The 25,309-nt window shown below is 35.5% G+C and overlaps 1 protein-coding gene across 1 annotated transcript; it reads right to left on the reverse strand.

Moving 5' to 3' along the window:
- Positions 1–3,405: 3,405 nt before the first annotated feature.
- Positions 3,406–21,842, reverse strand: LOC107048423 (O-acyltransferase like protein). The gene is made up of 10 exons (XM_015271582.1): positions 21,540–21,842; positions 14,519–14,733; positions 14,237–14,451; positions 12,220–12,311; positions 11,923–12,116; positions 9,095–9,636; positions 7,629–7,761; positions 6,265–6,454; positions 5,061–5,203; positions 3,406–4,040 (listed from the first exon to the last, which is right to left on the reverse strand). Exons 1-10 carry the CDS (start codon positions 21,730–21,732, stop codon positions 3,672–3,674), a joined length of 2,286 nt encoding a protein of 761 aa, XP_015127068.1. The 5' UTR covers positions 21,733–21,842; the 3' UTR covers positions 3,406–3,671.
- Positions 21,843–25,309: the final 3,467 nt, after the last annotated feature.

The following is a 25,309-nucleotide window of genomic DNA, read 5'->3' on the forward strand; positions in this document are numbered from 1 at the left end:
TCGTGCTATCAAATCATTTACATTAGGAAAAAGAACAAAATTTTAAATTTCATAATTATGGAGAAAACCGGGTGAGCGGTATTGCACGCCGAGCGGTACAGGTCGACTCTCCCCTAAGCCAAATCGATGTGAATTTTCTGTCACACCGATTTCGCGTTATACTCACCACCAAATTTTTACTGTGCAAGTGTTCCTTTTTTCCTCTTGTTTTTCATAAAATAGGAAATAATTCCGTAAGTGTGTTACGTCGGGGGTGATGCAGATGTCCCGTGATCAAACAGTAGGCGAAATCCATCCGGCCGGTTAGCGCGATGGGGTACGACCCCACGGGGCGTCCCGGTGTCAACGGAAAATTCAGATTTCCATTACGCAAATTTCGGTTGCACTTTGTGGGATATGTTGTGGCTACATTCATACACGCGAACCCCCATTCCGTGAATTACGACATAATCTGGGGGTGCGCAGCAGTACGATGCCCCCATCATTATCGTAAATTGATTCTCTGTATGAATATTGCGGCAATAATTCCGTAATTATCAGGATCTGTTTGGAGTGGAAAAGGTGGGTTGACGTCGCTTCCCACGACAAAGAACTCTTTTAGGATACTCTGGGGAGTATTAGGGTCACGCGCAGTCGTGTGGCCCGAGGTATGACACTTGCTGCAACCCTTGCCACCGAGCAATCACCAACAGATGCTTGAATAGTATATTTCGTTACGAGTGCGGAAAAGTGTTTGTTGGCTCGTGGGAGGGAGCACGAGCCAAAGGCGAGTGATATAATCTCACGAGCCGAAACACACTTTTTCCACGAGTATCGAACGATATTTTTCATCACGCTGTGACGAAAAGTGAACTTTTCGGGACGCGCCGCGTGCCTAAAAGTCCAATTTCCGTCACATTGTGATGAAAAATATTGTTCGTAACTCGTGAAAAAATGTTTTTTAGCACTCGTTACGAAATATACTATTTCATCACAATGTGCGCAAAGGGACGTTTTAGGCACTCTTCGCGTGTCTAAAATAGTATATTTCGTAACGAGTGCAAAAAAGTGTTTTTTGGCGAGTGGGAGGTTTATAATCTCACGAGCTAAAAAACATTTTTTCACGAGTTACGAACTAGTAGATTACACACCTTGGCCAGTAAAGTAAGGAATGTCTCAGATCGCATGTAATTGTCGGCCGAGGCGAAGCCGAGGTCAACAAACATGTGATCTGAGGCTTTCTTATTTACTGGCCAAGGTGTGTATACTATTTTTCTGCTCGACGTAGCCGGAAAGTGGCAACTTCGTTTAGCGCAGCGGCCAGGAAGTTGACGCTTTCCGGCCGGAGGGCAGAAAAATATTTTTCATCACAATGTGGCGGAAATTGGATTTTTAGGCACGCGGAGCGTGCCGAAAAGTTCACTTTTCGTCACAGCGTGATGAAAAGTTACTTGTTCACACAGCGTGATGAAATAGTATATTTCGTAACGAGTGCAAAAAAGTGTTTTTTGGCGAGTGGGAGGTTTATATCACCGAAGGCGAGTGATATAATCCCACGAGCTAAAAAACATTTTTTCACGAGTTACGAACAATATTTTTCATCACAATGTGGCGGAAATTGGACTTTCAGTGCCGAAAAGTTCACTTTTCGTCACAGCGTGATGAAAATATATTTTCAAGCATCTGTAAAAATCGCCATTTGTTTTCAACTGCTTTTGCGTCAAATATCTTGAAAACTCTCCAACCGATTTCAATCATTTTTCTTCAAAATATTCGTCTCAATATTAATTTTTACTCAGAAATTCAGGATTTCATAACAGTGATATGATTTCTTTATTGTAAACCATCAACTTAAATTTATTTCCATACAATTAAATAACAATTCCATAACAACGGATGTCGTATTAATCATAAACTCAATTTACATTCAACGTCCAGCCATACGTCAACACGGACACAACATTCTCTCGACAAAATACCTCATTTTTTGACACATTCGGTGTCAACTCTACTTATTACAGTTGTGTGATATTACGGCACGTTTCATCACTAAAATTCATCACATGGACAATTCGTCACACGATTAATTCATCACAGCGCTGCTCATTACATGAGAAACTCATCACAGCATTATTCATTATATAAATAATATTTTTTCTAATCAATGATTTCTATAGATAAATTCAATTTCTAATGGTGATTAGTTGCCCGAANTAAATAATATTTTTTCTAATCAATGATTTCTATAGATAAATTCAATTTCTAATGGTGATTAGTTGCCCGAAATGGCAATCAATATATTGATTATGGCGTAATTGAGGGGGGGGGGGAGGTATCCTGAGTTCCATAAGGGAGTGCGAGTCATTCGTCGTTGGGAATTGGAGTCTGAGCCAGAAAGGCAAAAAAATGCTTCTTAAAGGTGGTTAATTTCAGTAATTTCTTGAAAGATGTTTGTTTATATCGCTCCCCATGTTCTCGATACTGTTCTTATATTGAGCCAAACGTGTTGGTACTTTGTAATGTATTTAAAAATGTCATGTTATAACTGTGATGAATAGATTTGTGATGAGTTCAAATTGCGATGAGATATGTTGTAATAAATTGCTTGTGATGGAACAGATTGTGATGAATTGTGTCATAATAAAATGGAATGATGAATTGTGCCATAATAAGCAGAGGTGGAATCGATACATTCGATACTTTGCATTCAGCCTTTGCAAAAATCGAAATCTTTAAATTCTAATTCCACAATATACATATTGATATTCTATTGATGTTCTTTAGAGCATTTTCGATACTTTAACAATTAGTAATATATTCAGAATGATTCCTCATTGATGTGGGATTTTCTTACAATTTTTAATATCATTTTCTGCCCATTCTTGATTGTGCGTAATAGATGATAATGTCGAGAAAATGCTGGAAATGTTGAAGTACACTGAGAGAAAAACGACAAAGTGTTTTGAAAATTATCAAAAAAGGATTTTTTTGGGCCGAACATGCAGAGAGTGCGGAGGAATGACAATTTTTTTTCGCAAAAATAGATTTAGTAGTTCAAAAAAAATTGCATTCTCGGTACACGCAAGAAATGTCATTTCTAGCACTACTCCTTCGTTATTCGATACTCCCATACGTATTTTGCCCCCGAAAAATCTTTGTTTTATGCGAAACAAGGGATAGTAGTTTTTCGTTTCGGCTGTCTAATAATCACAGACAAAAAATGAACCCCTAAATAAAACAATAATAATGATATGATAGCAATCTTGTAACTTGGGGATAAAATATTTGTTGATGAATTTTCATCTGTATGAGATATTTTCATCCTGAAAAGGCACCGTCTGGTGTGAATTATCCGCCTCTTGAGCCAAATATTTCGTTGCTGTCGAAAGCAGAACAATTATTCATGTTTGAGAGTTTCAAATTCGAACCAAACAAATTCTTTTTTTGCAATTTTCAAGTAGCGATTTTGTTGACCCAAACAAGACTCGTTTGACAACGTGTTTATTTTTCTCTCAGTGTACGTGAACTCTAACCGAATAACTGTCATGACTTATGTTACAATGAGGGGATTGTCTAAAAGTCTCAAAATTCATCCTCGCAAAGGCGAAAAAAAACATCATTTTAGATTCAATAGGTAGATAGGTTGTATATTCTCACTGGTAACTTAGTAACGCTCACCTAATTTCTACATTTCAATAAAAGTCACATCGACCCGAATTTCTATCATGTCTCGGGTTGTCCTTCGAAGATGACTCAAAACTATCACATGAATTCGATGGCTCGCGAACACTGATGACCGCCCCTTTGGCGTAAGGGTCGAAGATGTCGTAGCTCTGGGAAACAGTCGACACTACGTCATCGCATGAGCGATAAATCTCATTGGTGGACTCGTGAGAGCCAAATCCTCCGATTGTTGGATTGAACGAGCCCTTCACGAAACTTCGACGTTCGCTGGAACGTGTGATGAGCCGAACTATTCGAGTAAATGGAAACTCGAAGCACAGGCACAGGATCACGGACAGGAACATTGTGAGGCCCAGATTACCGAGGAAGACGTGGACCTGGAGGACGAGAAAATCATTTGATATCGAATTTTTAGATCTATTGAGGGTTTCAATGATTCATCTCAATGATTGCGCACATTACATATGTATTTTTTTTTTTTTAAGAATTCAGATAGAAAAAGATCTTAAGAAAGAAATTTTTCAAGTAGACGTAAACTTGAAATGTTAATTCAGTTTATCGGCGACCGTCTCACCGTGCACAATCAAAATTTAAATACTTTCTTTTGTACATAGTTCAGACTAACGCTTCTGCGAATAAATGTATTATATCGTTTATCGCCTTGTAGTGATTTGTTTCTCCCTACAACCAACATAAATCCTACAATTAGACAAATCATTTTCATTCGTTATGACAAATTTTTCTTCCAATCATCATCATCTTCTGAAACCTGTTCTTCACTAGAAAATAGAAGATTCTCCAGAGTTCTACAACATTCGAGGAAATTCGGGAATGTCCACGTACACGGAAAAATTTACAATAAAATATCTTAAATTGGCCCAATTTATATAAAAAATATATAAACCATATATTTTATATATATTCTAAAATATGATATATTTATATAATATAAAATGATATAAATTATATTATATTATTATATCTATATAATTTATTAATATTATTATTGCATTTAGAATATATATTTTATGTGGTTTATATATTTTTGTATATATTCTTTATAAATTTGAAAAATATATGGAATTGGTCCATATCCTATATTTTTTAAACGTTTTTTATGGGGGCAGAAAACTCAAGGAAATTATTGGACTTTTTAGAACATTCTACTAAATTTGGGATTTTTCCGAAAAATTCATAAAAATTCCGAGTTACAAAAATATTTAAAATTTCGAGGTTTTCTAATAAATTCTCGAGAATTCGGAACTGTCCCAAAAAAATTAGTGAAATTCTTAACAAATCGTCATTTTCAAATATGAAAATAAAATGCAGAAGAAGGGAATTGCCCGGCCCACGCCGGGCACACCAGCTAGTTTATTATATAGTAAAATATTTATTACCGTTCCGAAAGTGGTGAGGCTGCCGGCTGTCCTGACACTTCCGCTGTTGTAGAGAAGGACGATGTAATGAGTTAAATATGCAGAGTACGTGAGTTTTCCGAACGGCATCCATCCCGACCAGGACAGAAATACTCCAACGGGACCTTCAATGAAATCATCGAATTGTGCAGAGAAAAAATGCTTCTGGGTTTCAGGACCAAAAAAAAATGTTTCTGGTTTCGTGGAAAAAATAGTAATTCTTAATTCTGATTGGTCAATATGTGACATGAAGTTATTCACAAAAAAAACACGCAGCATTTTCAAATTCTTCAGTGGTAAATTTTTTTTTTCACGCTTAGCCCTACTTCCTCGTGTGGAACTGCTGCCGCGAGGCGCGAATGTAGAGAACTACTGTGCTCATCTAGTCAGTGTGACGGATGGATACAGTAGGACCCTGCGATATCGGCCGGCTGTGTGACTGGGGTTTTCCATGGTTTCTCTTGGGATATAACTGATAAGAGTAGAATGGCCCATAGTAACGCAGATAAACAGGGATGGCCATCAATTTTTCGAGTTTTCAATATTAAAAGAATTTCCGATTTACATTGATAAAGGATAATCGGGCGAGGAGGAAATGGAGGAGGTGAGGCGGAGGGGTTTCCAAGGAAAATCCTCTTATCAATCTTAAGGGTGCCAAGTGAATTTGAAAAAAGATTCAAAAAAATTTTTTTCTTTCCCTCCATCATTGGAGAAATATGTATTCACCCATCCGACGAAATTTCAAACCCGCAACCGGAACTAGACATCGAGAAAATAAATGCGGAAAATCCTCTATTTCGCGTGACGAACCTCGAGAAAGCATGGGATCAAATGGGTACGGCGGGTTGAAATATCTCTCTTATTCACCCCGGTACCCCATTGTTTTTTGTCGCCATCACATTGAACACATCATTCCCCATATCTTCAAATTTTTTCAAATTTTTCTTGAGTTCCTAGGGGGTTGAAACGTTCAATTTAATCAAAACTCCATAAGAGGCCGTGTATAAGACTGATTTTGTTTATTTAATTTCTCGATATCCATAAGTTCTAAAATTTTTAAATTGTCACCGATGTTCACCATCTGTCTAATACTATTAATTTAAAAAATTATAACTTTGTTGGTGAATGTCAATTTTCAAGGTCATCGCCAAATTCACTTGGCACCCTTAAAACAAAGACTAGTTACCCGCATATCCAAGCACTGTAGCAAGTACGATCCATCCGACAGCAACCGCAAATGCAGTTCTATGAAATCCCGCGTAGAAAGCAGCCTCTACTCCGTCATACTTGTGATCATCGAAGTACATTCCTCGTGGACCGAAAATCGCTGCGAAACCAACTGTTATAGCGAATCCCCAGCCGAAGATAATGTACGCCTAAAAAATAGGATATATAGGCATTCATGTCACACTCGAAAGAATTTCGTAGAAAAATCCAACAAATTGGGTAGAAAATTCTATCGAGTTTCTATTGAATTCTATTTGAAATATTCTATAATTTTTGGGCGATTCCATTGAAGAATTCCACAGTTTCACTGGGCGATTTTCTATAGAAAATGTTTAATAGGAACTATTTTATAGAAAAAATCAGTAAAATTTCGTCTTTCCATACAATTTTTTCTATTTACATGAATTTTCGAAGTAATTTTTTTTCATTTGATTAAAGAAATCGATCAAAAAACTTTGAAAATTCGAGCCGAGGAATTTCTATAGAAAATATATCAATAGAATAAGCGGTAAAGAAAATCAGATTCTATTTATTTTTTCTATAGAACATTTTCTATGGAATATTTCTGTAAAAAAAAAACCTGTACATGGGCTGCGAAATTTTTCAATAGAATTTTCTATCGAATTCGTTAGAAAATTCTATTGAATTGCTATTGAACTGTTCTATTAGTTTTTGATCGATTCTACTGAAATGTTCCATAGAAAATATTTAGTAGAAAAGTCAATAGAATTCAATTCTTCTAGTATAACTTATTCTATTGAGATATTTTCTATAGAATTTCCTGGGCTCAAATTTTCTATGTTTTTTCGTCTGATTTTCTTAATGAGAATAAAGGAAAAATAGAATGGAAAAAACTTGGAAAATTTGAGTCGAGCAAATTCTATAGAAAATATCTCAATAGAATAAGTTATACTAGAAGAATTGAATTCTATTGACTTTTCTACTACATATTTTCTATTGAACATGTCAATAGAATCAGCCAAAAACTAATAGAAAGTTTAATAGAAATTCAATAGAATTTTCTAACGAATCCGATAGGTTTTTCTATTAAATTTTTTCGTACGTGTTTTTCTATGAATTTATAATGGAGGGTAGGGTAAAATGGACACTTTAGACTTTTTTAAAATTATTCATAACTCAGAAACAAATGCAACAATAGAGCTCAGTTTAGGCTCATCTCAAAGGGAAAGAATTGTTCTTTGTATTGAAAAAAAATTATTAAATTTCATCAACATTTCAACCCGTCACTAATATTTAAAAAAAAGTCAAAAGTGTCCATTTTACCCCAACTTCCCCTATTTAGGTGAATAAATCATCGCTTACACGAGATATTTTCGGTGAATCGTTACGAAATTTCCGAAGCGTGTACCCAAGAATCAATCCAATGATGTAAGGTCCAGCTCGAGCGTAGACCCTCGTATAAATCTGTAGGTAAACATTGGCTACTTCGGTCTGCCTAACAAAAATTTTTAACGAAAATGAAGCGAAATTATTAGCTAACCTTGTTGTGGCACATTTTTTTATTGAGTGAAATGATGAAATTCTGAAATCGTGTGAGAAGCGTCGAATATGTAATTTTTTTCTGATAAGTTCAATTATTTTTTCTCTTAAGGATTTCCAGGTACTTTAGCCATTTTTCCACCAATGAAATGCCTTTCTGCTTTTGTAGTGGAACATGAGAGCTTTCATTTGAGCCCCATTTGACCCTATGTTTCTGAATATTTTACAATGATTTTATTATTTGAACTTCGCAGGTCTGAATTTGAATCTCGATATTGAAGCGTTAGAAAACATTCAAAAAATCTGAAAAAGAATGAGAAAGTTTACTTTTGCAGGAAGATTGATGAAATAATTTAAATAGTGAAATTTTTGTAAATTGCCAGTCTTTTCTCAAAATAATTTATAAACAATCAACTTCATGCCTACACCAATAAACGTTTCCGAAAGTTGAAACAGTTTCAATTATTTATTTATAAACAACGAGTGTTTAAAAAATAATAATTCAGTGCAAAATGTGATTTTAATGACTGAATTTAATTGAGAAATTTGATGAGATTAAAGATACTTGGATATTCTTAATAATGAGGAGGCTTGTACCAGTCAACTCAGAGTCCCTTCCACTGACTTCAAAGCTACACTGGGAGAAAAACGACAAAGTTCTCAAACAAGTCTTACTTGTGCCAAAAAATATTTTTTTGAAAATTATCAAAAAAGGATTTTCTTGTGCCAAACATGCGGAGAGTGCGCCGGAATGAAAAATTTTTGTCGCAAAAATAGATTTAGTAGTTCAAAAAAAATTGCATTCTCTGTATACGGAAGAAATGTCATTTCAAGCACTCCTCCTTCGTTATTCGATACTCCCATACGTATTTTGCCCCCGAAAAATCTCTGTTTTATGCGAAACAAGGGATAGTAGTTTTTCGTTTCGGCTGTCTAATAATCACAGACAAAAAATGAACCCTTAAATGAAACAATAATAATGATATGACAGCAATCTTGTAACTTAGGGATAAAATATTTGTTGATAAATTTTCCTCCGTATGAGATATTTTCATCCTGAAAAGGCACCGTCTGGTGTGAATTATCCACCTCTTGAGCCAACTATTTCGTTGCTGTCGAAAGCAGAACAATTATTCATGTTTGAGACTTTCCAATTCGAACCAAATAAATTCTTTTTTGGCAATTTTCAACTAGCGATTTTATTGGCTCAAACAAGACTCGTTTGAGGTGTTTGTTTTTTTCTCAGTGTAACAAATTTTTAAAAATGCATGAAACAAATAGAGTCTCACTCTTTATAATACAGCATCGTCCCAGTCAATCGATCAAAGTAAGTGATCAGGAGTGGTGCAACAACGGAGACGAAGAGGCCCACTGACAGTACAATGACAGATGCGATATGCTTAATTCCGAGAACAACCAATGGATACAGAAATATCGGGGAGATCCAGACGAGCTGCATGTCCACGGCGAGATACCAGGACTGGGACATGCACATGTTGGCGACATCGATGTAATTATTCATGTAGAGTAAATTGGTCCACCAGTTGTCCACGCAGAACTCCTGATTGCTCCCCACCCATGTGTTCCAGTGTGGACCACTGCCAATTTTTTGGAACAGAGTTGCGTAGAATCCGATTACAACAGCGTAGGCCGGTGTCAGTCGGAGGTAACGGTGGAAATAGAGAACTCCGACGTTCAAGTTGTACGTGTGCGGCTGCTTTTCCTTTCGTCTGAGCTCCGAGTATGTGAGGAGGATACCACCGAGGAGGAAAAATGTGTCTGTCACGAGGTTTCCGTTGAGGATGAGGAGATTTGTCCAGACTTCGTGCATCTGTCGTATAATCGGACAATTGAATAATTTTTTTTTCATCACGCTGTGACGAAAAGTGAACTTTTCGGCACGCTCCGCGTGCCTAAAAGTCCTATTTCCGCCACATTGTGNTTCGGCTCGTGATATAAACCTCCCACTCGCCAAAAAACACTTTTTTGCACTCGTTACGAAATATACTATTTCATCACGCTGTGACGAAAAGTGAACTTTTCGGCACGCTCCGCGTGCCTAAAAGTCCTATTTCCGCCACATTGTGATGAAAAATATTGTTCGTAACTCGTGAAAAAATGTTTTTTGCACTCGTTACGAAATATACTATTTTATAGCTGCCTGAAAAGTTCACTTTTCTGTACTGCTTCTCACGATTTCTCGTCTGGGAATTGGTATTACATACTTCCCAAACTAGAAAACTTGAAAATCACTACAGAAAAATATTGTTCCTGGGCTGTTGCGATGGGGTTTTTCTTCTCGTGTGGTTGGCCAGTCCTTGCCTACGGCTCGGAGGCCAACGCCACACGAGTAAAAAATCCCATCGCAACAGGTCGGAAAAATACGATTTCGAAACCGTTTAGTTCAGAGGTCGTGCCTAATGTAAATTCTCGTGCGTAAAGCGAAACTTTACGCACTCGAAATTTAGTTTTTGTCATTCCGGCCGTAAGGCAGCGCATCAGACGCGTTACGCACGCTGCGCGTCCGCAAAACCCCAGGAAAGGGGGTAGAAAGAATTTTTTTTTCCCAAAAAAAATTGTCCCCTCGAAATTATTTAATTTTGCCAATAACACAGTTTTCGGTATGAAAATTGTAGTTTCCTCTTGAAATTATCACCTGTTCCATGGAAATTATAAGTGTTTATTGGACAAAGATATACACTACTCAATAACATTCACTTGATAAAGCCGGAGCCTCATATAATTCTCTGCAGAACGAATGTATTTACCCGAAAGACATGTAAATGTCTCACGAGAACTACTACGAAAATTATCATCTTTTGTTGGAAACTTTCCTTTTTGTCCGAAAGTAAATTGATTCAACACGACAAAAGATCTCTTCAAGGGAACATATAATTTTTCGACAGAACTAAATAATTTTTTACGCCACTCATGCCTGAAACCGGCTGGATTACACACTCGATGCTTCACGTCTCGTGTCTAATTCAGCCGGTTTCAGGCTTCGTGACATAAAATTTTGTTCAGTACTTGTTGGGAAATTTCGTCCTTAACGTGTGTGGTTACATCACTCGCCTTCGGCTCATGCTGTAAATCCCACACACGCTAAAGACGATATTGCCCCCACATGTGCTGAAATATACTATTTATACCATACGTGCGTGAAATCCGGCCGGTTTCAGTTAAGTGTTGACGCACAGAAAGTGTCGGGTTTCACATTGTAGTGTGGAACCCTACACATCTGTGTATAATCCCGTGCGTAACCCATGGGCATGCGCAAATGCACGGGTCGATGCGCAGATCGATGCGCAAATGGTCGTTGCAATATCATCGTTGGATTCCACACATCCACTGCGCGTCGAGTCGCGCATCGACTCATAACATCGCCCACTGCCTCACTTGTTGGTATCCACATAACCCTCTCAATATTCTGTCGTTAACTTTATTCATTTATTCAATATAAAAGCAGTGAAATTAAATGGACAACCACATCACACCCGACAGTGACGAGGAGATCTCTCGGGAGATTTATTTGATGGAGATTCGACATTCCTCACCGAAGCCACCGTCGGTTCTCCGCCAAATAAAAAGGTGTCTGGATGATGAAAATGATGAAAATAACAACTGGAATGATGAAAATCTTCCACCAGAAATTTCGAAATCAGCACAAGAAGTGAGGAATAATTTGATCCCCGGAAAATCGGTTGATAAATACAAGACTGTCTATGAAATTTCACCCAATTAAATTGAGAAATTTGATTTTAAACAATTTCCAAGTCTGAACTTTTTTTTTATTTTTGATCTTGATTTTGATTTTTTGTTTTTCAGTGGGGGGGGGCTTCCCCCCCCCCCCCCAGCAGGGGCTCCGCCCCTGCACCCCGCGGAGGTTTCACCCCTCGACCCCACCAGGGACTTCGTCCCTGGACCCTACCGGGGGGCTTCGCCCCCCTGGACCCCCTTCTGCCNCCCCCCCCCGACCCCTTTTCGCCGCGCACGCACTTATGGTATAAAATAGTATACGCAACTCGTGCGGGCAGCAAGCGGTTACGCACGAGGGCGGCGCAGCCGGTAATATACTATTACCAGAAAATCTTAATCTCAATTCACAGAGTGCACTCACAGTGGGAACATTGCTGACATCCAATTGTACCCCAACGACCTGCAGATAGTACCCATGACCATAAATGATCCAGCAAATGCTCAGGAATCGCAAGCCATCCAAACAAGTCACAATATCCCCATTATTACTCGTATTTAATAGACTCAATCCATTAGTATAAAGTGAGAATGAAGTCAATAGCAAGTGTTTAGTGTCTGAAATTATAAAAATAAAACGCCAACGTGGAAAACCTTGCCATTTTGCACGACTGCATTGGCACTTGGAAATCAATTCTCAAGTGATGGTATTTTGCATTACCTTTTGGATCCGGTTTTTCTGTGTCAGTTCTCTTAACCAGGTCGTAAGTAGTGCTGACTAAGACGATGATGGCAAACAGGAACAGGAGTGATCTATACCAAGATAAATGTCAATATTTGAGTCCATCATTAACATCGACATACGCTCTATGCGATGACCGGTCATTTAATCCTGGTAAAAAGGCCCTAGACAAAATAAGCTGGCAGAATAATCCTATTCAAATTGATCCTGCACGGAGAGAAATATTTAATAAAAATTACCAGAAAAAAGACGTAAAAAATACGTTTCGAAACGTAATCTGGGAGCGAAGTAAAATTCAATAAAAAGTGTCAATCGTCACGTAAATTCTACGATCTGTTCCGTAAAAATTACTCATCCGTCCAACGCCTCAGGGCTAGCCGTGAGTCACCGTGAGGGGGGGAGATTTTAACAACACGTTCCGTAATTTTTCCGGAACTTTTCGTAAAAATTCTTAAACATCCAAGAATTTTCATGTTCTGAGGCATAATAAGTCTTGAAGTTTCTGTTCGATTTTAAAACTTCCAGAAAAATTACGTGACTTTTTTGTATTTTTTCGGTGACAGACCCGTAAATTTACTGAACGTTTCAGATTTGTTTTCTTATATTCCTATAGAAATTCACTGAAAACTATTCTCGCTTGCGGATTACGTGAAATGTTCCGTAATTTTTCTTGACTATTTCTCTCCGTGTGATACAATATAATCCTGTCAAATATGAGTTTTTTCGATAATTTATGCGATAATTCATCTAAAATAATGTTAAATTCAAGATCAAATTTTTCCATTCTTTTTCGCTTGCGAACAGAAGTTTTGGATTTTTTGTGTCATATCGACCCAGTATGGCAGTTTTTCTTCAATTGCTCGCTAATGAATGGATGGAATTGAATCTTTTTTTTCAAATGTAGGTGTTGTTGAGCCCTATCAATCGCCATTAATTAAAATTTAATTCATCGATTAGTTTTTTTAATTTTCGAATTTTTTCGAAAATCGGTTGTCCCACGATAGCTAAAAAAATGTTCTGGATTGATTGAATGATGGCTTAAAAAATTTGTGTCCATATCCTTTTGACCGCGTTCGAAGATGAAGGCGATAGCAAGAATCGTTATTTTGATTTATTTGAAAATTTGCAAAAATTTTGTATTTTTTGAAAATCAGAATTCCGGGGATATCTTTGAGTATCATGCTTCAAATGAATTCAATCATAGCTCAAAATGTTCGTTTTAATGCCATTAAGTCGAAGTTAAAAGATGATTACGATAGCTGTATTGGTTGATTTGATTTTCATGATTGTTGAAAATTTTGAATTTTTCATGAATTTCAAATTTATTCAAGTATGTGTAAATAAAATTTTTCTATTAACATTTTATCGAAGGGCTGAGGGGAGAGATGGAACCGTAAAAAAGACAATCGGTTGTATAGAAGAAAGGAATAATAAGAAAAATGATTTTGACAGATTTCAACTAAGTTGAAAATCTGACAAAATTAATTAAAAAGAAATCTTATTCAATTCAATGAAATGAAATAAACAATGAATTATACATGATAGAAGGAAATGATGTGCAAAATAACCATTCGGACGCACATTCCTAATTTATTATCAAAAATAATTTAAAAAATATTTCGAATTTTTCACAAAAATAGTCGAAATAGTTTGAAAATTCGTAACTGAAATATCGTTTTTTCGTTCAACGATTGGTTTTCTGCGGGAGAACAATAGATTCCCCTCCGTCTCACCAACATGCCGACCCCTCCATAAACACCTTAAGGCCAAAACTGGAGATTAAAAAATTAAAAAATTGATGCAAATTCCCCAAATAACCCATAGTACCTCTGATTCAATACTCCAGAATAATTTTTACCAGGATCAAATTTCCCAGGATCTTTTTCCATTCAATTACCAGGATTTATATCCTCGGATCTACTTTCCAGGATTAAATGACCTGTAATCGCTCTATGCCTGTACCATCATAACTTTGCATTGTTTTTTTTACGAGTACATGTAAATCCAATCGGCAAGGAGGAGCGCAGGGCGATCGAGGTCTAGGGTGTGACAGGGCTCCACGAAGACTGTCAAATTGACACGATTGGCAGACACCAGTGGCTCCAGTGATACCTCCAAGGCCCTCTCAACATCGTGACTCTCGCAAGATGACGGGACACACCACAGCCACTCGTACGGAACAGTAGTCCCTGATTTCCAGTTTTTCACATCCTAAAATAGTCGCGGATGTGAATACAATGCAAACATATTTTTATTGCAGATTAGTTTCGATGCTCACAGCTGCCAAGGCCACACTCTCCAATAAATTACCGAGGTCTGGAATTGTATTTGCCCTTCCGGTTGTTTCCGAAATTGTAAATTGCACTTTAGCGCTACATGCTTTACCAACAAATCCGTAACCGCTCTTGACCCGCAGGCACTCGTCGTAATTACCGAGCTGCTTGTAATTACCGGTTATTACGCCAGACGGTATCTTGGCTGACGCATCGTACACTGGAAGATAAAAATACAATGATTTTTATTCTCAATTGGCTATTTTTTTTTATCTCCACGGTTTAATTATGCTGTTTTCGAGATATTAAGGGGAGATGATTGTTGCAGTTTGTAGGATGAGTTATACACTGCTGGAAAATTACTAATGAAATTTCAAGTGAAAAATCTTGAAATTTTTAATAATCATTCATTCACACGAAATTTTCGGGTATTTTAGTATTGAAAAATCAGGTGGATGTGATTTTGATTTCTTAAATGTCCACTTATTTATTTATTCATTCATTTATTTATTTATTTATTTATTGTTTATAGAACCAATTGTAGAATAAAATTAAACTAAATCCATTTTTACATCCAAAATAAAAATGTTCAATTACATGCAGTAGACTCCCGTTACAGTCGCGCTCATGGGGGGATAGGGGAAGCGAATTCGGAGAATGCGAATGTATTTCCCCACCTCCACCACGCACCGACGCGCGGCGAGATTTCTGAGAAGTAGGAGCCATAAAATAAAAATACTAAAGTTTTAATTTTCGTTTTATTGAATTCAACGCTTTACTACATAATTTTAATTATTACGTTAACATTTCGATACATGTTTAATTATTTTTATAATCACCCAATTTTTTTATCAAGAAAATTTTTTTCTTGTCAAGGGGTTTTTGGTTTTTAGCGAATTCGTGGATTTTGTCTTTATAATTTTTCCACTTCCCCAGCGCTGAGTGACGCACTTCCAACATAAATTCCAACATAAATGATCACCACATTTATTTATGTTCTCTCCACTATTTAATCGTTGCAAAACACTATTTTTACTTGTAAGATTCACCTCAATTCTCTTTTTTTTTAATTTTTAATCCGCAATCTTGCTGTTATTTTCTTTATTCTGATTCATTATCTAATTCACCTTATCCAAACTTGACTAGAACCTGACTCCATGACAGTCTAGAGGGAACTGAATGTTCTATACAGGGATAGCCATATCGATAAACTATAATTGTGGACGTCCGCATGAAAAGGGACCACTTTGGCACTATTGGAGTTATGTATATGCCGATAATCTTGATCCGGTTCTGCAAATTTAGAGCCAAAAATGAACTTGATAGCGTAAAGAGTGACAACGCTATAGACGATCGAAAAAATAATTTAACATGGGTTTAAATGGGAGTTGGCAAGAAAAAAACGTGAATATCTCGGAAAATAGAATCGACAAAATGGTCCCTTTTCATACGGACGTCCACAATTACTGTTGAATTATCAAGTAGTCAATTAGTCAATTAAATTCTTAAATTTCAATTATTGAACTCATCATCAATTGAAATAGTCAAATGTCGAATCATTCATTAATCAGTAATTGAGGTAGGAATTGACGATATTTGGATAATCGCAAATCCCTTGTGAGAATTTTTGTATTGTCTACTTGATAGAAAATTTTTTTTAGTTCCATATTTTTAAATATTCAATTCATCATCACTTGGAAATTTAGGTAATCAATTATTTTACTATTTGTTAATTTAGATTAGTATGTTTAAAACGTGATCAATGAACTCGGAAATTACTTTAATATTGAAGAATCGGAGGATTGATGCCCATCTCTGGTTCTATAAAAATTCTTGGGCCCAAATTTTTTTTTTCTTTTGTCTATTCTCTTTTCTTTTGGCGAATTGATGCCCCAGACAGCGTTGCCGACTCGGGTTTATGAGGTGTCAGCAGCGTTATGCGGAAAAAACACCATTAAAAGTTGAAAGTCACCAGATGAAAAAAAATTCGTAAGTATGAACATTTTTTTATTAATTCTCAAACACTCAACGAAATGAAGATACGGTACACTTGCTTAGTGAAATTATATAAAATAACTCACGAGCAGAAGAAACTACATAAAAAAATATATATGTATGATCATATAAGATGATGAATACTATTTTACATGTCACAATGTATTTAACAAAATACATTAACATTTCACGCATCACATCCTCACTAATATACTCTTAGAAGCAAGAATGTGTTTTTGTCTTGTGCCATTTTTCTCAGTACAACCGTGGATTTTCTCAATCTTCATATTCCTCACAAAAAATACGTTTGAAGTTATTTTTCAACTGAATAAGTCACTTTTTTTATGTCACCAGAATTGTCACTGGTGAGAATTTAAAATTTTCGTCACTAGCTGATCATCTAAAAACATCAGAGTTGGTGACAAAGTCGCCAAATCGGCAACACTGGGCTCAGAATTCCTATACAGTCAACCCTCCCGCTCTCCACATTTGGGGCTCGACATTTCCGGAGCGGAGAGCTAGAGATTGCCCCTCCCAGTGGGCAAGGGGCGTGTTTAACGACAGAGACTGCGCAACGTTTGAAGCGAGAACGCCGCAGTCGTCTACAATGTTTCCCCTCCGTGACGTCACACGCGTAGTGGGGGGACCATTCCCCTCCGCTCAGTGACGCCCGACGAGCCAGAGATATGGAGAACTAGGGAGAGTCGACTGTAGAATTCTTATAGATCGCCAATAAAAGTGTTGCCAAAAATTTCGCAACATCCCGTCCAAGCCGATATATTTTTAAACAACTCACGACTTATCTGTTACATCACATTACTTCTGAATTATTGAATTAGCCCATTGGCCTGATCCTTATCAACGTCCACTCCAATCTCGAGATATCAGGCAAATTATTCTTGACGTTACTAACGAAGATACAAGAGTCCGATAATTGCCCTGATTACTTCACCTTCTCGAGCGGTCAATGATCTTCGATTACGTGAGTTGGAAAAAATGAATTTAAGACCAAATATTTTGGGGAATGTTTTCAGTCTTTCTGGAATTTCTACGGAAATGAGTTTTTAATGTTGAGCGATTATCGGTATTTATAGATAATAGTGTGAACTGTCAAGTTCATCATAAAAATTGATGATTCTATTTAGTTTTCATGCATTTTCGGTGCACGAATGGAAAAATGTAATAGAAAAACCTAGTCCTTTCTCGGAGAAATTCCATTGTGATTTTATAAGAATTCAATTTTTTTAAATTCTATCTATTTTTTGCGCATATTTCTATGAACAATTATGCAAGTTTTCTGTGCGATTTTTGAAGATATTAGAAAATCGAAGAGAACATCTTAGATTTTATTATGAGAAACAAATGAAAATACAGCGGAAATAAAAGTAGCAAATTTACGCCGCAGAATTTCTATAGAAAATCATGATCTATTGACTTTTTTAAAATCAAATATCTCTAAATATAATGGCACATTAAATTTTCATATTCTCCTATGGCGCTAAAAACAAATGAAATTTTTTAAATAAAACTCGAATCAAATTTCAAGGGAATTTGGAATTTTTACAGAGTTCCAATAGAAATTCAATGGAATTTCCTACAGAAAGCGCTAGGTTTTTCCTATAATTCCTTTTCTGCTTCTATACAATTTTGAAATTTCGAGAGTAATTTTCAAGAATAATTAAACAAAAAAAAATTAATAGAAAAATCTAGCGAATTCGCGAAGAAATTCTGTTGGATTTCTATTGAACTTTCTATTAGTTTTTGGCCGATTCTATTGAAATGTTCGATAGAAAACATTCAATAGAAAAAGTCAATAGAATTCAATTTTCTATAAAATTTATCCTATTGAGATATTTTCTATAGAATTTCCTCTGCTCAAAATTTTCAACTTTTTTCCATTATATTTTTATTTTTTTTTCATCAAGAAAATTAAACAAACAAGTTGGAAAATTTGAACCGAGGAAATTCAATAGAAAATATCTCTATAGAATTTAATATTCTCAATAAGATTTCCTCGGCTCAAATTTTCCGAGTTTCTTTCATTATATTTTTCTTCTCTTTTCATCTCTTTTCATCAAATCATACAAAAAACTTGGAATATTTGAGCCGAAGAAACTCTACAGAAAATATCTCAATAGATTTCAAAATATTCAATAAAATTTCCTTGGCTCAAATTTTCGAAGTTTTTTGTGTGATTTTCTCAATGAAAAAAAAATAGAATTAAAAAAAAAATTGGAAAGTTTAAGGCGAGGAAATTTTACAGAAAATTTAATAGAAATCCTATAGAATTGTCTAGCAAAATCGTTTTTCCATTCAATGTTTCCATACTTGAATAAATAGTGCAGGAAAACTTGGGAGATTTTTTTTCCTGAAATTACTGTGAGGTCATCTTGCACAATGAGTGTACCGATAAATTTTCGCGATAACAATGTTATATTACCCGCATGCTGCACCATTACCATAAATACTATAAATCGCCCTTCACCATCAGTTACCCGCAATACTTCAATATCAATATCGAAGAATTTTCAGTTTCGCAAACATTCCAGCGGCTCGAGAATTAATTGTTATGAAAGATACTCAATTCGTGGAGATGAATAACTGTTCAAAATCAATTAAGCTTCACCGTAATTATAATACATGTCTATTAATAATGCACTTGAGTTTATTACATTGATAGTAATCTCAGAGTCAACCCCTGTGCAAGGTCAGTCATTTTAATCCGACCTACTTAAAGTCAACTTGTCGACGCAATATTGTTACGTCGTCATATTTTTTTTTTCTACTTCCATAAATTGCATCGGGTGGCTCTCGACAATGTAAATAATATCATCAAAAGTATTCGCGACGCAGTTTTAGATTAGGAAAGATCGATGACTGATTTATATCGGAGTAATTCACTAGAAGTCCGGTAACTACTCGTAATAGAAGACAATTCTATCAAACAATTTGTTTATTTCATTTCACAGAAATGAAAACCGATAGAGTTTTATTTTTCGATGTGAATTGTTCCGAGATTTATTCTATAGAAATTCTTGGACATAATTTTTTTAATTTTTTTGTTTTTTGAAAAAAAAAAATTTGTTTTTGTTGAAAAATACTAATTCAAAAGAGGTACCGAGGTTACATAATTTAAAAAATTGATAAATAAATCAAATCGGCTCTGTTTGTCTATAGAAATTTTCTACACGTGCAATGAAGTTTGAATGAAGAAATGAAAATACAAAATTGATAATTTTGCAATGGAATTTTTTTTTTTAATTCGTGAAGTATTTTGTAACGTTCAAGGTTTATTTTTACAATTACGCAAAGTCTCCGCATACAGAAGATCGATAGATTTCAATTTTTCCATATGAATTGTTATCCCGAAATTTATTCTATAGAAATTCTTGGACATTATCTTTTTTAATTCTTTTGTTTCTCTGAAAAAACTCTTTTTCTATCGAAAAATATTAATTGAAAAACAGATGCCAAACTCATAATTTTCAAAAAATGAAGAAATAAATAAAATGAACTCAGATTTCTATCGATTTTTTCTACACGTACAATAAAATTTGAATGAAAAAATAAAAATATAAAAAACCGATAATTTTGCAAATGAAAATTTTTTTTTAAATTTTTGAGGTACATTATAACGCCCAAGGTTTAATTACACAAAGCTCCCTCACACAAAAAATCAATAGATTTTTCAATTATTCAATTTTTTTTGTTTCTCTAAAAAAAATTTTTTTCTGGCGAAAAATGTTTATTGAAAAACAGATGCCAAACTCACATAAATACATAAAATGGGTCGTTTAATTAATAAAATGCCAGTTCTTTAATTGATTTTTTTACACGTGCAATAAAATCTGAATTGAAAAATAAAAATAAAAAATTTATAATTTTACAACTGAAATTTTTTTTTTCAAATTCCTGAAGTACTTACTTTCTAGCGTCCGAGATATACAATTACGCAAAACCCCAGAGTACAAAAAAAATCGATAGGTTTTTAATTTTCAATATAAATCTTAAGAGTTATTCTACAAAAATTTAATTTTAATTTTTCCATTCTTTTTGTTTCTCTACAAAAAATCTTCTTTTCTATTGAAAAATAGTAATTAAAAAACAGACGTCAGTCACATAGTTATAAAAATAAATTAAAAAACACTCAATTTTTCCACCGAATTATCCTACATGCGTTTGAATGAAAGAATAAAAATAAATAAATTGATAATTTTGCAACTGAAAAAAATCTTTTTTTCAAATACCTGAAGTACTTTGTAACGTCCAAGATATATCATAATAATTGATAGATTTTATCTTCGATATGAATTATTATCTTCAGATTTCTTCTCCAAAAATTGTTGAACATTAATTTTTCATTTTTTTTTTGTTTCTCTACAAAAACCCTTTCTATCTCTCAAAAAATAGTAATTGAAAAACAGATGCAACAGTCACATAATTTAAAAAACTTTTAAAAAACTCAGTTTGTCCACCGAATTGTCCAACTCGCGTAGTTTGCATGAAAGACTAAAAATTCAAAAAATTGATAATTTCGCAACTGAAAAAAGTCTTGTTCTCAAATACCGAAGTGAAGATGAACTTTTCATTTCGTTTGTCCTCTCCAAAAACCCTTTCTATCTCTCAAAAAATAGTAATTGAAAAACAGATGCAACAGTCAATGAAAAAAAAAAGAATAAAAAGCGCTCAGTTTGTCCACCGAACAGTCCAACTCGTGTAATTTGCATGAAAGACTAAAAATTCAAAAAATTGATGATTTCGCAACTGAAAAAAGTCTTGTTTTCAAATACCGAAGTGAAGATTAACTTTTCATTTTGTTTGCCCCTCTCCAAAAACCCGAAAAAAGAAAAAAAAAAGTTTGAAAGTTGAAAAGTTTTGAAAGCTGTTTTTTTTTCAATGAAAAAAAAAAGAATAAAAAGTGCTCAGTTTGTCCACCGAACAGTCCAACTCGCGTCGTTTGCATGAGACTAAAAATTAAAAAAAATCATTTTTTCGCAACTAAACTTTTTTTTAAATTCCTAAAGTACTTACTCTGCAGCGCCCAGGGTGTATAATTACGCAAAGCCCCGGCATACAATCCCCCATCCCTCCAGCACTCATGCGACGTTTTATCACTAGGAAATCCCAGAGGTTCCGTAATCACCCTCAGAAGAGTCTCTTCCGGTCTAACATCACTCGCACCACCACAATTGAGCCACAGCCCGACAATAAAAACAAACTTCATGATTTAATAAAAAAAAACTGAGGGAAGAATAAAACAAATCCTCTGGCGCTGGCGATGTGCCGCAGAAAGTCAAATCTCCCCCGAATTGATATCGATCACAACAATTTGGAAGTCGGAACGTCAACTGTTCGCGCCAAGAATGCCGGATTCGCTTATATATTGCTCGACTCGATGATGATGGCGGGGCAGAAAGAGAAACATTGGAAGTATATATGCCTCGGTCTGAGCGTCCCGACGCCTTGGATCTTTATCTCTATCTATTGTCTCCGTCTTCAGTAATCCATTAACGTCTATTATTGGTGGTTGAGATTAAAAACTGTTAAATGTTCAGTTCACCAGTGCCAATGCCGTTTTTAGAAGTAATATTTTAAGATTTTAACCACCACTTTACGCCATTTCTGGCCAACTATTATGTCACAGGTCTTTCAACTGCTTCAATTAATGAAAAAAAAAAAATATGCCAAATCTATGTTTAATTTTTCACACTGGTTACTGTAATTTAATTTGCTATTTCACTCGATGAGTTACATTTCGGGGCGGATGATGACTTCTTAATACAGACATCGAATTAACAGGAGCAATGAGGTATAAAACCAGTCGTTATTGTGACTCCAGCTCTCACCAACGTACAATTGGGCAATGCATTTTCGGGTTGGTACGTGAAATTAACGATGCTGTGCCAGATTTCTTTTGAACTCGAATGGTGAAAGGTCAATGAACCATTAACGTGTGAAAGCTCCTCGTCCAAGTTTCATAATAATGAAAAAGTCTATTTTGTAACTGGATTTTTTTTCCATTCAACACTTTCCTCGTGGCCTCGGCACATGGCCCTGTAGAAAGGTCGGGATGCGTTTTTTTTCGGCAATGCAAGGGTCGAGCTGGGACTCGTCGTTGGTTTTTTCAGTGGAAGGGTCAGTTAAACGCCGGCATTCGGGTTTTTGGGGATTTTTCGCGAGGATTATTATTGAATTTGACGCGTTGCGGTAGTTTCGGCGCTCGAGGGATCAATATGCGGGATTTTTTTAGATTTCGATTGATGGCATGGTGAGCGTGGGGTGGGGGTCACTCGGTCGAAAAACTATTCGACCAGTGATTTTTGATCCGAAATGACTGCGTCCGAAAACTATTTGAGCAAAATTCTTTGCAGTGAGAAGAAGAAAACTTTCGTCAAGACATTTTGGACTTGTCCTAAAGACGAGGACAATTTCTCGATGACAAGAAAGCGATTTCTCAAATCAAGTAAAATTGAATTCAGTAGCGAAATGGTAAAACGGTACAAGTCAGTTTTGACTATTGACCAGTTTTCAATGAATATCTCGGAATCTAAGGGAGACAGCAAAATTTTTATTATAACCTTTTTTGTAAAGCCGATTAAGGGCTACAACAAATGTTATGATGAAAATTTCGCTATCTCCCTTAGATTCGGAAGTATTCCTCAAAAACTCAACTGGGAGATAAGTCGACTTAAACCGCTTTACCACTTTGCTGCTGAATTAATTCATTTAATTGGATTTTAGCCTCAATTCTAAAATATTTTAATGCAAAAGCCACTTGAATTGATTTGAGAAGTCGTTTTTTTTTTTTTATGAGCCAATTGCTTCTCAAGAAACTCTTGTCTTCTCAGTGTTTCTGGTCTAAAAACATTTTGTATACTGCAATGACCCGAAAACGGCATAAACAAAGGCTAACTGCAGGTAAATATAAACGCAAACCCGAGGAAGCCAAATCCAATTACTCATTAATAACGACACGAACCCGGAATAAGGTACGCGATGATCGTCATCAAACCTAATCGAACAGAGACAGTGAAGTTCAAGCAGTGACTTGCCTTCGTTTTTTTAGTGGAAGGGTCAGTAAACGCGAGGCATTTGGGTTTTTGGGGATTAATTCGCGAGGATAATTGAATTTGACGGGTTGCGGTATTTTTGGCGCTCGAGAGATCAATATACAGGATTTTTTTAGACTTCGCTCGATGTCGTGATGAATATGTAGATGACTTTCGGTGAATTTTCCAGAATTTCAAATGTCAGCAGTTTTCTCGGGCGAGCGGTCGCGAAGAGGTAATTAAGTGGAATTTTCTTATGAATATTATGGAGAACATTGTGGTTAAAACTTGTGTGGATTTTTGGGAGGCCGAGTGTCGAATCCGGGAACTTGAGATTGGGAATTACATGCTGCAAGACAAATTTGAATTTTCTGTGTTTAGGATAAACTATGACAAGACAATTCAATAATAAAATATTCTCTGGTAATGATGGATAAGCAGAATGCCTTGAATTTTCCGAAATATTCTCTGAAAATTCTAGAACTATTCTAAAACTTTCAGAGAATGTTTTGTTCGTGGAATATATTTGCAATAGAAAATGGACACTGGAAAATGGTGTAGATTTTCAGTCTTGCTGAAGCTCGAAATTGGTAACTCGAGAATGTGAATTACATGCTAACCCCCTTTGTGTCACAAGCCAAATTTCAATTTTCTGATTAGTTTTTCTTTCATTTATCACAAACTATAACAAAACCATTGAATAATAAAACATTCTCTGGCAATGATAGATGAGCAACAATGAATTGAACATTCCAAAATATTCTATAATGTTCAGAAAATATTCTATCCATGAAATATTGGATAAGGATTTCAAAACTGTGGAGAATTTTCAGATGTAAATTATGTGGAAAATTGTGATGAAAAATTTATGTGAATTATCGCCCCGACCGGGACTCGAACCTGCAAACTTGAGATTGTGAATTGCACGCTGCGCCAAATTGAGCCACAAGCCCACACTGAGAGAAAAACAAACACGTTGTCTCCTATAAGAGATGAATGAAACAAGTCTTGTTTCTGCCAACAAAATCGCTAGTTGAAAATTGCCAAAACAGAATTTGTTTGGTTCGAATTTGAAAGTCTCAAACATGAATAATTGTTCTGCTTTCGACAGCAACGAAATATTTGGCTCAAAATATCTCATACAGAGGAAAATTTATCAACAAATATTTTATCCCTAAGTTACAAGATTGCTATCATATCATTATTATTGTTTCATTTAAGGGTTCATTTCTTGTCTGTGATTATTAGACAGCCGAAACGAAAAACTACTATCCCTTGTTTCGCATAAAACAAAGATTTTTCGGGAGAAAAATTCGGGAGCAGACTTTGGATAGCGGATATGACGTATACAGTTTTGGGGACAAACCCTTCCTGCATAGACTTTTGTAATTGATAGCACGATATTTCAGAGAGTCAAAATAAATCTACTCTAATCGTATTAATAATTAACATATCACGGAAAATAATTATTCTCATCGCCCTCGCCCCTTTATTACATCCACTCCCATTTTTTTTCATTTTGCATAATCTATAACAAAACCATCGAATAACAAAATATTCTCTGACAATTGCAGATAAACAAAGTGAGTTGAATTTTCCAAAATATTCTATCACTTACAGAGAATTTTTTTTTTTCATCGGAACCATTTGCAATAGAAAATGAACAGCGGAGAAAGATTTCAAAATTGTCAGAAGTTTCCAGATGTACATAACATTATGTGGAAAAATTGATTTGGATTATCGGTCCGACCG

Source organism: Diachasma alloeum, unplaced genomic scaffold (assembly GCF_001412515.2).
Source record: "Diachasma alloeum isolate Michigan unplaced genomic scaffold, Dall2.0 Dall_scaffold_00192, whole genome shotgun sequence".
Taxonomy (NCBI): domain Eukaryota; kingdom Metazoa; phylum Arthropoda; class Insecta; order Hymenoptera; family Braconidae; genus Diachasma; species Diachasma alloeum.